Genomic DNA, 11,593 nt, shown 5'->3' with positions numbered 1-11,593 from the left:
GTCTATAGATCATAGATGGACCCTAAATAATGTTGCTAGCTTCTATTTGTAGTACTAGTAGTATTCATTCTCAATGTATGTATCTTGTAGAACAAGTTCTAGTCTTCTAGTACAATGAATATATTAATACTCACCCAATTCATATATAATTGCATGGTTTTGAATTTTTTTTTTTTTTTGATACAATCATGGTTTTGAATTTTGATCCGTGGAAATCTGACCTCTTCTAAGATTCGAAACCATCTCATTAATTTCCAATTAATTTCATCTGTGATTCAAAAAAAATAAGAAATTGAACAGGACAATTTCGGTCGTATTATTAAATAATACATTAATTTAAACTAAATAATACATTAATTTTTATTAACTCATTTAGGTCTTATATTTATAACCGAAAGGAGTATATATTTAAGTTTCTTGCATCTTAACTATTAAACTTATTATTGTAAAAAAAAACCTATTAAACTTTAGACCGATCGATCAAGATCGGACGATCAAAATGCAATGACCGCATAAATCCATATCCAGCGAGAACATCGTTGCATTACCATGCATGCAGTCGTATTTTCGCCGCATTCACACATTTAGGACAATCATAATTGTTGGGTCAAGATTAGAAATTTAAATTTATATTTGTATCAACAAAAGAAATTTAAATTTATATTGAATTATAGACCTTCCGATCTCAATCCAAAGACTACGTCTATCATGAACGCTTGAATGTGGCGAAATCTAATAGTAAGTAATCATTTCTTCCCTCGCAGTAACACTCATCCCTAGTTCCTCAGCTAGCTGTGTATATACGTACAGATCTAGGTGAAAAATATTAACTGAGTAAAATTTTCAGGATAACTTGGCAACAAAAAAATCTGCTAAAAGTACAATGATTTTAGCTTTCTTGGAATCATGACCATGCTGCTATTTTATTTTGAGGACAAGTAAAAGAGTTATCTATGTTATGGACATTAAAATCACTGTTACACACTCAAGTTTCCAAGAATTTCTCTTTGACGAAATTAAGAATTCTAGTACACAAAGCTACCAATATTTATGGAACAAAAAAAAGAATAGAAAACAATTGAAGAAGAAAAAAACAGTGACTTACCAATCTTGAAAATAATTTCTGACAATCATTTCCAGAAAATCTTACTGGCTGATTGCCGTACGTGGGCAAAGAAAACCGCTGCACTAGCTAGCGTGAGCTATATACTTCCAAGGCCCAAGTAAAATTTGGATTAAGTGATAGTGCCGCCGCAGCAGTATGCAGTCTGGTGCAGTCAACACCTCAGAATCGTCTAATTGAGATCGGACAAATTTTTTTAAAAAAATTATTATTTGCTTAATATATATAAAAACTTGAGATTAAAATTTGGACGACCTCAATCCTAGTGACTGCATGACTGCACTGAAACCTGGTCGATGGGGTCCAAGGGTATATATGTCATGTTGAAAAATACACTAACTAACATGTAAATAAACATGAGAGAAAATTTTGTACCCAAATAATAATAATATCATAACTTGGGAATGCAATCACATAATATAGTTGATGATTACTACAAGCACACATTGTTTTACAAATTAAAGAAATTAAGTTCGAATAGTAGTACACAAGAAACACACTCCATGCATAAACATAAAACAATTAATCAATGACAATGAAAATGAAAATATACAACAACAAAACCATTTTCACCTACCATGCCTGTGTTAATTTCTCTTACTTTTCGCCATCTTGAAGACAATGGAACTTGCAAATCATGTTGTTCAGCTGGACAAATTCATTTTCTATATGATCTGTCAAAGATGATGCCCAGGATTTAGAGATCGGCAATGGAAGATTTAACCATAGACACACTATTAAAAAAAGTTGAATTAGCAACGGATAATTAGAGAGAGAAAAAAACATAACCTTCTCTAATTTTTTTCTCTAAGTATTAATTAGAGATGTCAAAATTAGAGATCAATTTAAAAAAAAAATTCCAATCTCTAATTCTCGTCGATAATTCAACTTTTTCTAGCAGTGCACAAATGATTACATGAGACGACTAGTGGAAGAAGTTGCGAGACCAGAAATATCAGTCCATGATGAATTGTTGTAATGGTTGTTATTTTGTGAGAAGCTAAGAGGAGATCTTAGCAAATTCAAACCTCCGTTATATTCCGATTTAATCGATGTAGGTATCTGAGTAGTAACCCTAGACGAAGTTTGTGGTTCAATAATTTCACTTTGAAATGGGAAAGAAACATTTGAACTTGACTCAAAACCATTATTCATGAAAGGAAATTGTTGAAATCGCCACTGATCTACAACTCCGCCTTCTCCTCCACCGGTATTTGAGCTATAATCTCCCATTTGAAACATGTTTCCAACACCGAACCGGTTCAGATTCTGAAGTGATGACATGTTCAAGTAATTTCTGCTAGTTGGATGTAAAAATTGATCACCATGAGGGTTTGAAGTAGTTGAATGGATTGCACTTGTTGAATATTCTTTATCATTTGATTTGGAGGGTGTAGTAGTAGTACTAGTACTCTTTTTGGTCTTTTTGCTTCTACGACACCCTCCACCAACAGGAACATTTCTTAACGCACCCCCTCTCGTCCAATAACGCCTACACGTCTTGCAAAAGTGTCTTGGTTGAGACAAGTTATAGTTGTTGTAGTAACAAAATTTTGTGTTGGTTGATTCACAACGAGGACACTTTAAAGCTGTTTCTGACGGTGGTGGTAACTTACCTTGCTGAGCCTGAGCCTGAGCCTGTCCTGTTTGAACTTCCTGAGCTTGAACTTGAGCTTGATCCGGTAACGAACCAGGCCTGATTATTGAGCCAGCACCATGTGGCTGTGAGGATAGTGGTGGAAGCAACTGATGTTGATTTGGTTGCTAAAAAAATATATATAGTGAAAATCATTATCATATCATATATCATATATAGATATATAACAAGGTATACAAAAGGGAAAAAAGATGAAAAAAATCAGCAAGTATATTCAAGAAGATATTATTATTACAAGGAATAGGAATAAATAAATTCACTCTTTTGTGGGAAAAAAACTTACTTGCTGCCAATTGAGAGGATCTAAATAAGATGGAATAGAAGAGAAAACCATGGTGTTCAATCCTTTTGCGTTTTTATTTTTTTTCTCTTTAATAAAGTTTGATGGCTCTTTAGGGAGATGGTGGAGAATCACACTATAGTGGAATAGCAGAGCTAAGAAAGTAATAAAGCATTAAAGTGAAGATGGAGGAAGGAGGAAAGCAAGAAGAGGCTTTATCTAGTTTTTTCTTTGTGGTTATTCTTATTATTCTTTTTGTTTTATTATATTTTTAGGGTTTTAAGTGGAGGAAGTATCTTAACCTATAAGCATCTTTTTATTACGCGGTTGCCTTAAGAAAATTCATAAAAAAGGGATAGTGGCTCCCATGCAATGAACGGTGTCGTATCATTGCAAAATGACGCTATTATAAGACATTTAGACCATCTTTAATGGTGCAATCTATAGTTTAATTAAGTGGATTTCACCATATTATATAATATATTAAAATATATATAGTATTAGAACAACTCATTCATTTTTTATTCTTTAATTTTTAAAAACATATGTAAAAAGAAATAATGAATAACAGACGTCAACAAGAAGCGGCCGGAAAGAACAATACAATACAAGATAAAAACTAGAAATTTATCGGACACTAAAACTTATACAACAAGGTAAATCAATACAACCAATTAGGGCCTTTCTAAATTAGCGTACAAAGAAATCGTAGGTAAATGAGGAGAAAAATTAAAGTAAATTAAAGAAGAAAAAATATTCAAAATACATTAACAAGGGGTATATTAAATGAATAAACTACTCAACGAGAAAAACATTTTATAGGATCAACACACCACTTGTAGTAAAGACAACGTTTCTCTTTGAATTTGAAACTGGTTGATCCAAATTGGAAAATTTCATTCCATTCGTTCCGGCACATATTACCCATTATATGTCAAATTAATGTCAATCACTTCTACTTCAATTCAAGTGACTAATTTGTTTCAGGGTCAAATTATTTGGACCAGCAATGAATTAGTTCACATGGCAAGTAGGCATGGCAATAAAACTCATGTCCGTGGGTACCCGCCCAAACCCTACCCGCTTTGACGAGGAAAACCCGGGTTGACTGAGTTTGGGTTCGGATTTGAGTTTTCCCCGATTTCAAAAGATGGGTTTGGGGCGGGTAATGGGTACATTGATACCCACCCCGAACCCGTCCCCGAACCCGCCCCGCTTATACTAAAATTATATTTTACCTATTTTACATTAGAAACCATTCAACAATCTCTTAAATTACATTCATATGTTTATATTTATTTTTAATTTGAGTATTAAACAAACCATTTTCTCTATTTTTTATGTATTTAAAAAAATATTGTTGAAACAAAATAATTTTGGACATTTAACTTTTTCTTTTGATAAAAAAAAAACTAAAATACAATTCAAATTCATGTGGAAAGATGCGTAACGGGGATACCCGAACCCCGACGGGGATACCCGATCCCCGTTGGGTATGGGTTTGGGGTTATACATTTTATCCCCGCTCGAAATTGGGATGGGTTTGGGGAAACCCGAACTTTTATGGGTTTGGGTTTGGGGAGGGCAATATTCGTCCCCGCCCCGCCCCATTGCCATGCCTAATGGCAAGGGTCGTAGTCCCATTAATTATATGGTCATGAGTTCGATTCCTTGCTCATTCGTGTGGAGAAAATTCAGTTGGAATGTGAGAACTCATTTTGTGTGCCCCACAGATTCATAGACGGAGATTACTCATAGCTAATAGGGTCGACAGTGAAAACTTCGTATCAATAACATGGTAATAAAAAAAAGTCAAATTAATCATGATAATAAAAAAAAAAAAGTCAAATGATTTGGACAATGCTCAATATCGATACATTACTAGAACACAATATTGTACAATTTTTGTCTCTTGGCCAAATTTCAAATTTGTATGAGTCTATTTTCTCCGATAAAATTGGATGGTTAGTTAGATTTTTTTTTTTTTGGTAAGGTGATAGTTGGTTAGATAAAAATAAAATATTAGCATAAATAAATACATATATTTTTGACACATAAATAAATAGATATAATATAATCACCCATATTAATTAACAACAGTAATAAAAAAAATTGTCATCAATCATCTTATTTTACGGGAGTCTCTATTGCGGGCCTCATTACAATATTACCGAATATATGCTCAATGAACTTCAACTTCAAAGTATGTGGACTCTCCCAAAATGCAAATTGGAAACGCCTAATCATGTCTAGAAACTCCACTCTCCCTTTCTTACTAAGCATCTTTCTTACTTATAGTTTTCTTCCTCTCTTCTTTAAGTAAAGCAATTAATAAGAAGGTGACAACAAAATCAAATTAAAAAACAACTTTGGGATAGTGATTTGATTAAGAAAAAATATAACATGTATACACTACTGTTTAATTATTCCATTGCATATTTATACATTTTAATTAATTACACAAATTAAACCACATATATATTCCTCCACATCGATCTTATATGTAATATAATACTATATGTATGCTGAAAAGTTCATTAATATTAATTAGTTAGTTTCTTGGCCAAATTGCTTAGATTAAGTGGTTACATATGCTGATGGGAGTCAGATCTTCTTGTGGTTGAGGTGTTGGGATGCTCTTTTATTTTGATGTCGTTATGCTTGGTTCGCTTTTGCTGGTGGAGTTTTCATGTGGCGGTTTTTTCCTGTCTATCTGTTAATTTTATTTTTGCATTTCATTCATTTGATGGGTATCTGATTGTGTGTACTTCTGGTACCCATTTGTATTTGAACTCTATCTTATTTTATTTCGTATATATAATACTATATTTGCGACTCAAAAAAATGGTCACATGCTTCTCTCAAAAATTGGGTAAACTACCACTACCACTTGTATTTTTATCTAATTCTATCGTGATAATATATTCGCAGTTAGGAGTTAATAACTTTGAGGTTTGATGAAACTAAATTTATTGGCAAAATGGAGATGAAGCTAGACTATATATTAGTTTTTTTAGACTATATATTAGTTGATTCAAGTCAACTTTGACACGAAAATTGGTCGCGATGAACTCATGAGCCTGCTATTGGGTCCATATATAGTCATCCATGTCTTTTGGGTGTATACAGGGTTTTAGATGGTGGTTCTGACTGAGTAGCGAGCCGATTGCATGTGAGGATTTGGATTCATGTATGCGGATTCCATTCTTTTATGTCTCTCTTAGCTGAGCAATGTATTGATCTCAAGTTTTCCTTCTATGTTGAATATTCAAAAAAATGTCTATGTTGGGAATTGGGCGGATTGGGTGTAGGTATAGAGTTTTTTTTTTTTTTTTTTTGTAAATGGCTTGTTATTTTTTTTTGGGGAAGATGAAGTGTTTTCTAAGTTATATGGTCTATTGTCTTATGTTGTTTTAGCTTTTTTAGTTGATAGTTGGAGCAGGTGTGGCCATATATGGGATTTATATGTGAGGTCTACATATATTTGATTCGATCTGTTCTTTTTTTGGGTACATTGTCACTATTTGATGGAGCGATATTTGTGCTGAAAGAAAAAAATTGAAGACCTTTGCTTCTGCTTGTTAGTACAGTATAAGTGAAAACTTTCTATAGAAGAACAATTATATCTTATTGGCTACACATATTGATGCTTCCAGTGAGCTATGTTTGGATAATTTGGAGTCTATCCCTCATTGATTTGCGCTATATATGCGACTTCTCCTTAGCTTGTTTGATTTGGCGCTCAATCTTAGTGTCAGATTTCAAGCTTAAGTGTGTGTGGAGTTAAGTTTCACATCGAGTATGAGTGAATATGTAAAAGAGGCGACTCATTCAAATCATGTTTAGCTTAGCTTCACCCTTCACCTCATCAAGATTGTGACTAGGTCAACTTGATCATTCAGGTGATGCCCAACTTAGACACTTAGAAAGCAAAAGAGATTGATATACTCTAGTTCAAATTATTTTACCTAAGTCATTTTAAGAGTATTCTTGAAGTTCCATTTAAAACACTTCAATTCACCGAGTAAATTTTGTCAAAAAAAAAATTCACTGAGTAAATCAACTTTTATATCTTGTGTTTACATACGTAAAACCATTGTATTTTGAGTTGAAATTCTCATTGTATTCAACATTTTTTGCTATTTTCAAAAATTAAGTTTCTTGCCCAAATGATCATAATTTTCCCAATTACTAAATATAAATATTTGTTACACTGAAATTAAAGAAGATCACCTTCACTGAAATAGTAGTAAAAAGTAAAGAAACAGAGGAATTTTGAAACTTTTGACCACTATATAGCAGCCAATCCATCCATTTTGATTTTTGAATTACCCGCTGATTTTGTTTGACACAGAGGCATCAATATATAGTATCACTTTTGAATCAAGTGTGCATTGAAATTGATGGAGGGTCGATCTAGTAAATATAAGCTCTTCTTTTAATTATATTTACACTAACTACAATAACGATCGATCCATTCTTAACAAAAATAATTAATGATTACAAAATGTTAGTGGTGTTGGAATCTAATTCCCTGTTTTGACAGGTTATTGCTTTTTTATTTCTCACATTTTTATGTGAAAAGCTTACAACTACATTTTGCGAAATTTTAGTTGGAAAAAGACATTAAAATTTCAGCTTTAATGTCCCTACACTCACATTGTAGAGAGATAATGATAATAAATCACCAAAGGTAGCCATGCACGTGCATGAAAAAGAAATGCATCCCCACAAACACAAACAATGCAAATTAAAGAACGTACCAATTCCATGGATGTGTTTCAATTTGGGCCTAATGGGCCACAATCATTTTAATTGTGTGATGCAATGCAGTATAATTTCAATTTAATTGTATAAATATACGTTGAAAATTCCTCTGAGTTTAGCTCAGTTGGTGGGATATCGCATTTTATATGTAGGGATTAAAGTTTAAATTTCGGACACTCCATTTATCCATCTTAAAGATAAAATATCCGGTCACTAGATTACCTGGAAAAAAAAACTATACGTGTATAAAATTACACCATCATGACATAGAAATCAAAATGGATAGTGATATTAAAGTGGTATTTGCTTATTGATTTGTTGAGTTATAATTAACTTATAAGTGTTAAGAGTCTCACATTGGTTGCGAAATGGTCTGACTAAGTGTTTATAAACTAGAGGCAATCATCACCTTACAAGCCGGTTTTGTAATGATGGGTTAGGTCAAATATCAAATCTAAGATGGTATCAGAGCCTCTCCACAATCTGTTGGGCCACCTATTATCAGGCTTCCGCTATCGGGCCACCCACCGTTTATATCCATGCATCAAACCCAATAGTGTTGGGCGTGAGGGGCTGTGTTAAGAGTCTCACATCGGTTGCGAGATGGTCTGACTAAGTGTTTATAAACTAGATGCAATTCTTACCTTACAAGTCAATTTTGTAAGGATGAGTTAAGCCCAATACCCAATCTAAGAAATCATACCCCTAAGAAGTTTCATATTGTACATTTCAGATATATATAATTGCACATGCAACCTATCACTAATTAGATTCCAAAACCAACCATCGCTTTCTTTCTAATAATTGTCGTCATCATCATCACAATCCTAAAATAATATTCGTACCATCATCTCTTCTCTACATATATACATAGTTCCTTTTCATTGTAAAATTAGGACGAAACTAATTACTATTTAAATAATTCCTGGCTGCTGGTTCGTTCCAATAAATTAGTGAATGTATGTTTAAATGAATAATAATGGATTAATTCTGGATGGAAGGAAAGAAAACAATGTTTTTTAATTAATTAGAGAATAAAAATGGATATAGAGACTAAAAATAAAATTCAAGATATTTATAGATTTGTTTTTATGGAAAGATAATTGTAGATATTAAAAATCAACTTTTCTGGGACAGAAGAGCACTTGACTTTAATGAGATGAGATAGTATTAATATGGACTCAAATTCAATCTAAAAAATACGGCAGTTAAATCTTATGTGGAAGAGTTTTTTTACCATTGTAATTTTATTTTACTCGATAAATTAGTCTTTGTAATTACACTTGGAGAATATCCATTAAAAACAAAACCAGTTGCTCCTTCGTAGGTATTTTTTTTATAGTAAAGTGTGGAGAAATAGAAAAATCAAAATTCAAATTTTAAACGATTTAATAATTTCTTTAGTAGTTATACTGAGCTACCTTTACACATTATTCTAAATTAACTCTAACCATGAGTGAAATGTTATGACTTGCTAGTATTACTTTTTTTTTTTTTTTTGACAAAATACTAGTATTACTTTTGAGGTTTGTGTTTTGGTCGAAAGTTCTAAATATGGAAAGTGTTGAAAACATATGTTAAACTAATCAAGAATGTCCTGTTGATAGTACTGCATTATGGAGGCTCAAGTCAAATTTTAAAATATCTCTACAAATGTCTACTTGGTACAAATGTTTAAAAAAGTACTTGTACGGCCTCAATACATGAAAAATAATCTCTTTTATAGTACAAAATTATTTATTAAAATTTATCCATTTATTAACAAACATTCCCTTCAGTTTTGAATATAAACAAAAAAAAAAGTTGAATAAATCATATATCTAGACCATGATCTTCAAAATCAGAGGAGTACGATTTATATTATACAAAAAAATACATCCATCAATGATTTAAGAACGTTCATAAGAAAAAAGATAAAATAAAATAGTATATTATGCAGAAAAATGATTATGTTGGAATTGAAACCAAAGAACTCAAATAATAAATTAACATTATATTACTAAACCATTGATACATGTCTAGTATTTTATGAACATTGAGAATATAGATCCTCAAATATTTTCGGCCTTCAAAATCTTAAGACCCCATAATTTTGAGACCTAGTGTCGTAGATCACGTGCTTTGGGTCAGACTTGCATATTAGTGTCAACAATGTAAAGGTCTGGCTCATTCTTACAACATCCACTACTTCAGAATCGAAAAGATAAAATGGAAAACGTGTAAGATGCGCAAGTAACTGATCGGGTGGCAAAATTAAATCTCTAGAAACCATGGTTAATTTGTGTCCAATATGCAGCAGGATTACTTGGAATGGCTCTGAACACTAACAAGCCCGTTATTGGAGTTCTTAACATAGGCCCAATTGACAGAGTATCAATGAAGTGGGCTTTAGTAGATAAGGGATCCATGACCCAAAAGATCATAAATTGGACTTATTCTCACCGAAAAATTCTCCCCCCTTACATATTTTTTCTCCCTACCGAAATTCCAATTTTTTCCTTGAATAAAAACTTCAGAACGTATTTTTCGAGTTTAAATTTGGAAAAACTTCGGAAAACACGTTCTGAAGTTTTTATTCAAGGCAAAAAAATTCGGAAAACGCGTTCTGAAGTTTTTATTCATGGGTAAAAACGAAAATTCAGGGAAGAGGAAAAGATATGTGGCGGATGAGATTTTTTCCTGCTCGCCTTACTCATAATTTATAAGATGATTGTTCGATCTGCCTTTCAAAATGTGGCATCTTACCGAAAAATATGTTTCTAGTAGTAAATTTTGACATATTTAAACGTATAAAGGATCGATTAGTTAGAAATCTTTAATTTGTAAACACCTTAATATTGGTTGTTGAAGGAAGCCAAATTAGATTCGTCTCTTTAGTGGATTGATTGGTATTCATTGACATGGTAACATTTTATTTTTATAAACAAAAATATAGATTAGAGACGCAATGACTATGACTTTCTTTATAAAAAAAATTCACACACACTTATAAAAATAAGTTTCTTGACTAGATGCATTAGCATAAGCACATTTTGTCGTACCATTAATATATATGGTTTCTTGTAGACCACGGCCTCTTGTAGTAGTGATTTCACATAGTTTCATACTGTATTTGATTTTGATCGATAATTTTAAATCGGATAATTTATATTATCGAATAACAAAACATAATTTAAACGATGATTTAATATCACATAATTGCAAATTGAGATATAAATTTGTGTGATGCAATAGATGCGCCAAATCCAATTTTGTTTCTTGTACTGTATAAGTGTACATCAGATCATGTTGAATTTATAGTGACCATTTCTAAAAGCAAACTTACTTAAAAGACCTATTTAATTAGCTAAGCAAGCTGGATTGATTATTTTTTAAGATAAAGTTTTTATTGGATAAATATTTCATTAATCTATTTACCTAAATGCTCCTAAATATCTTTTTCATATCTGCCAAAGACATTGAATTTTAGTTTTGGACCCTATGAACCAAAACCTTACGCCTGAGCAGGTACATTTTGATTGGTGAGATTACCCACTTACACAATCGATCGGGTGTATCATGCACCTATTTTTTTTATTAATATTTAATTTTTGTGTTACAATAATTATTTTTTATTTACATTTTTATTCCATTTTTACCCTTTTTATTTTCATTTATTATTTCTTATTTTTTTAAAATATAATAACTGTCCACTAATCATGTACTTGTACGTTATTTTGTATTTACAACTGTTAAATTTGTCAAACACTTTAATTTCATTATACTA

At 31.8% G+C, this 11,593-nt stretch overlaps 1 protein-coding gene across 1 annotated transcript; it reads right to left on the bottom strand.

Moving 5' to 3' along the window:
• Nucleotides 1-1,501: 1,501 nt before the first annotated feature.
• LOC123899569 (dof zinc finger protein DOF3.6-like) lies at nt 1,502-3,319 on the bottom strand. The gene is made up of 2 exons (XM_045950735.1): nt 3,064-3,319; nt 1,502-2,887 (listed from the first exon to the last, which is right to left on the bottom strand). The coding sequence occupies exons 1-2, from the start codon at nt 3,112-3,114 to the stop codon at nt 2,036-2,038; spliced, it is 903 nt and encodes a 300-aa protein (XP_045806691.1). The 5' UTR covers nt 3,115-3,319; the 3' UTR covers nt 1,502-2,035.
• Between the last annotated feature and the right edge of the window lie 8,274 nt (nt 3,320-11,593).

Source organism: Trifolium pratense, linkage group LG7 (assembly GCF_020283565.1).
Source record: "Trifolium pratense cultivar HEN17-A07 linkage group LG7, ARS_RC_1.1, whole genome shotgun sequence".
NCBI lineage: Eukaryota > Viridiplantae > Streptophyta > Magnoliopsida > Fabales > Fabaceae > Trifolium > Trifolium pratense.
This window is presented reverse-complemented; position numbering and strand designations above follow the sequence as displayed.

Excerpts from the sequence above, each read along its gene's own strand:
- LOC123899569 (XM_045950735.1), bottom strand. The coding sequence starts at position 3,114 with ATGGTTTTCTCTTCTATTCCATCTTATTTAGATCCTCTCAATTGGCAG. Across the intron at positions 2,888-3,063 it reads ATCCTCTCAATTGGCAGCAA|CAACCAAATCAACATCAGTT; the intron begins GTAAGTTTTTTT and ends ATATTTTTTTAG.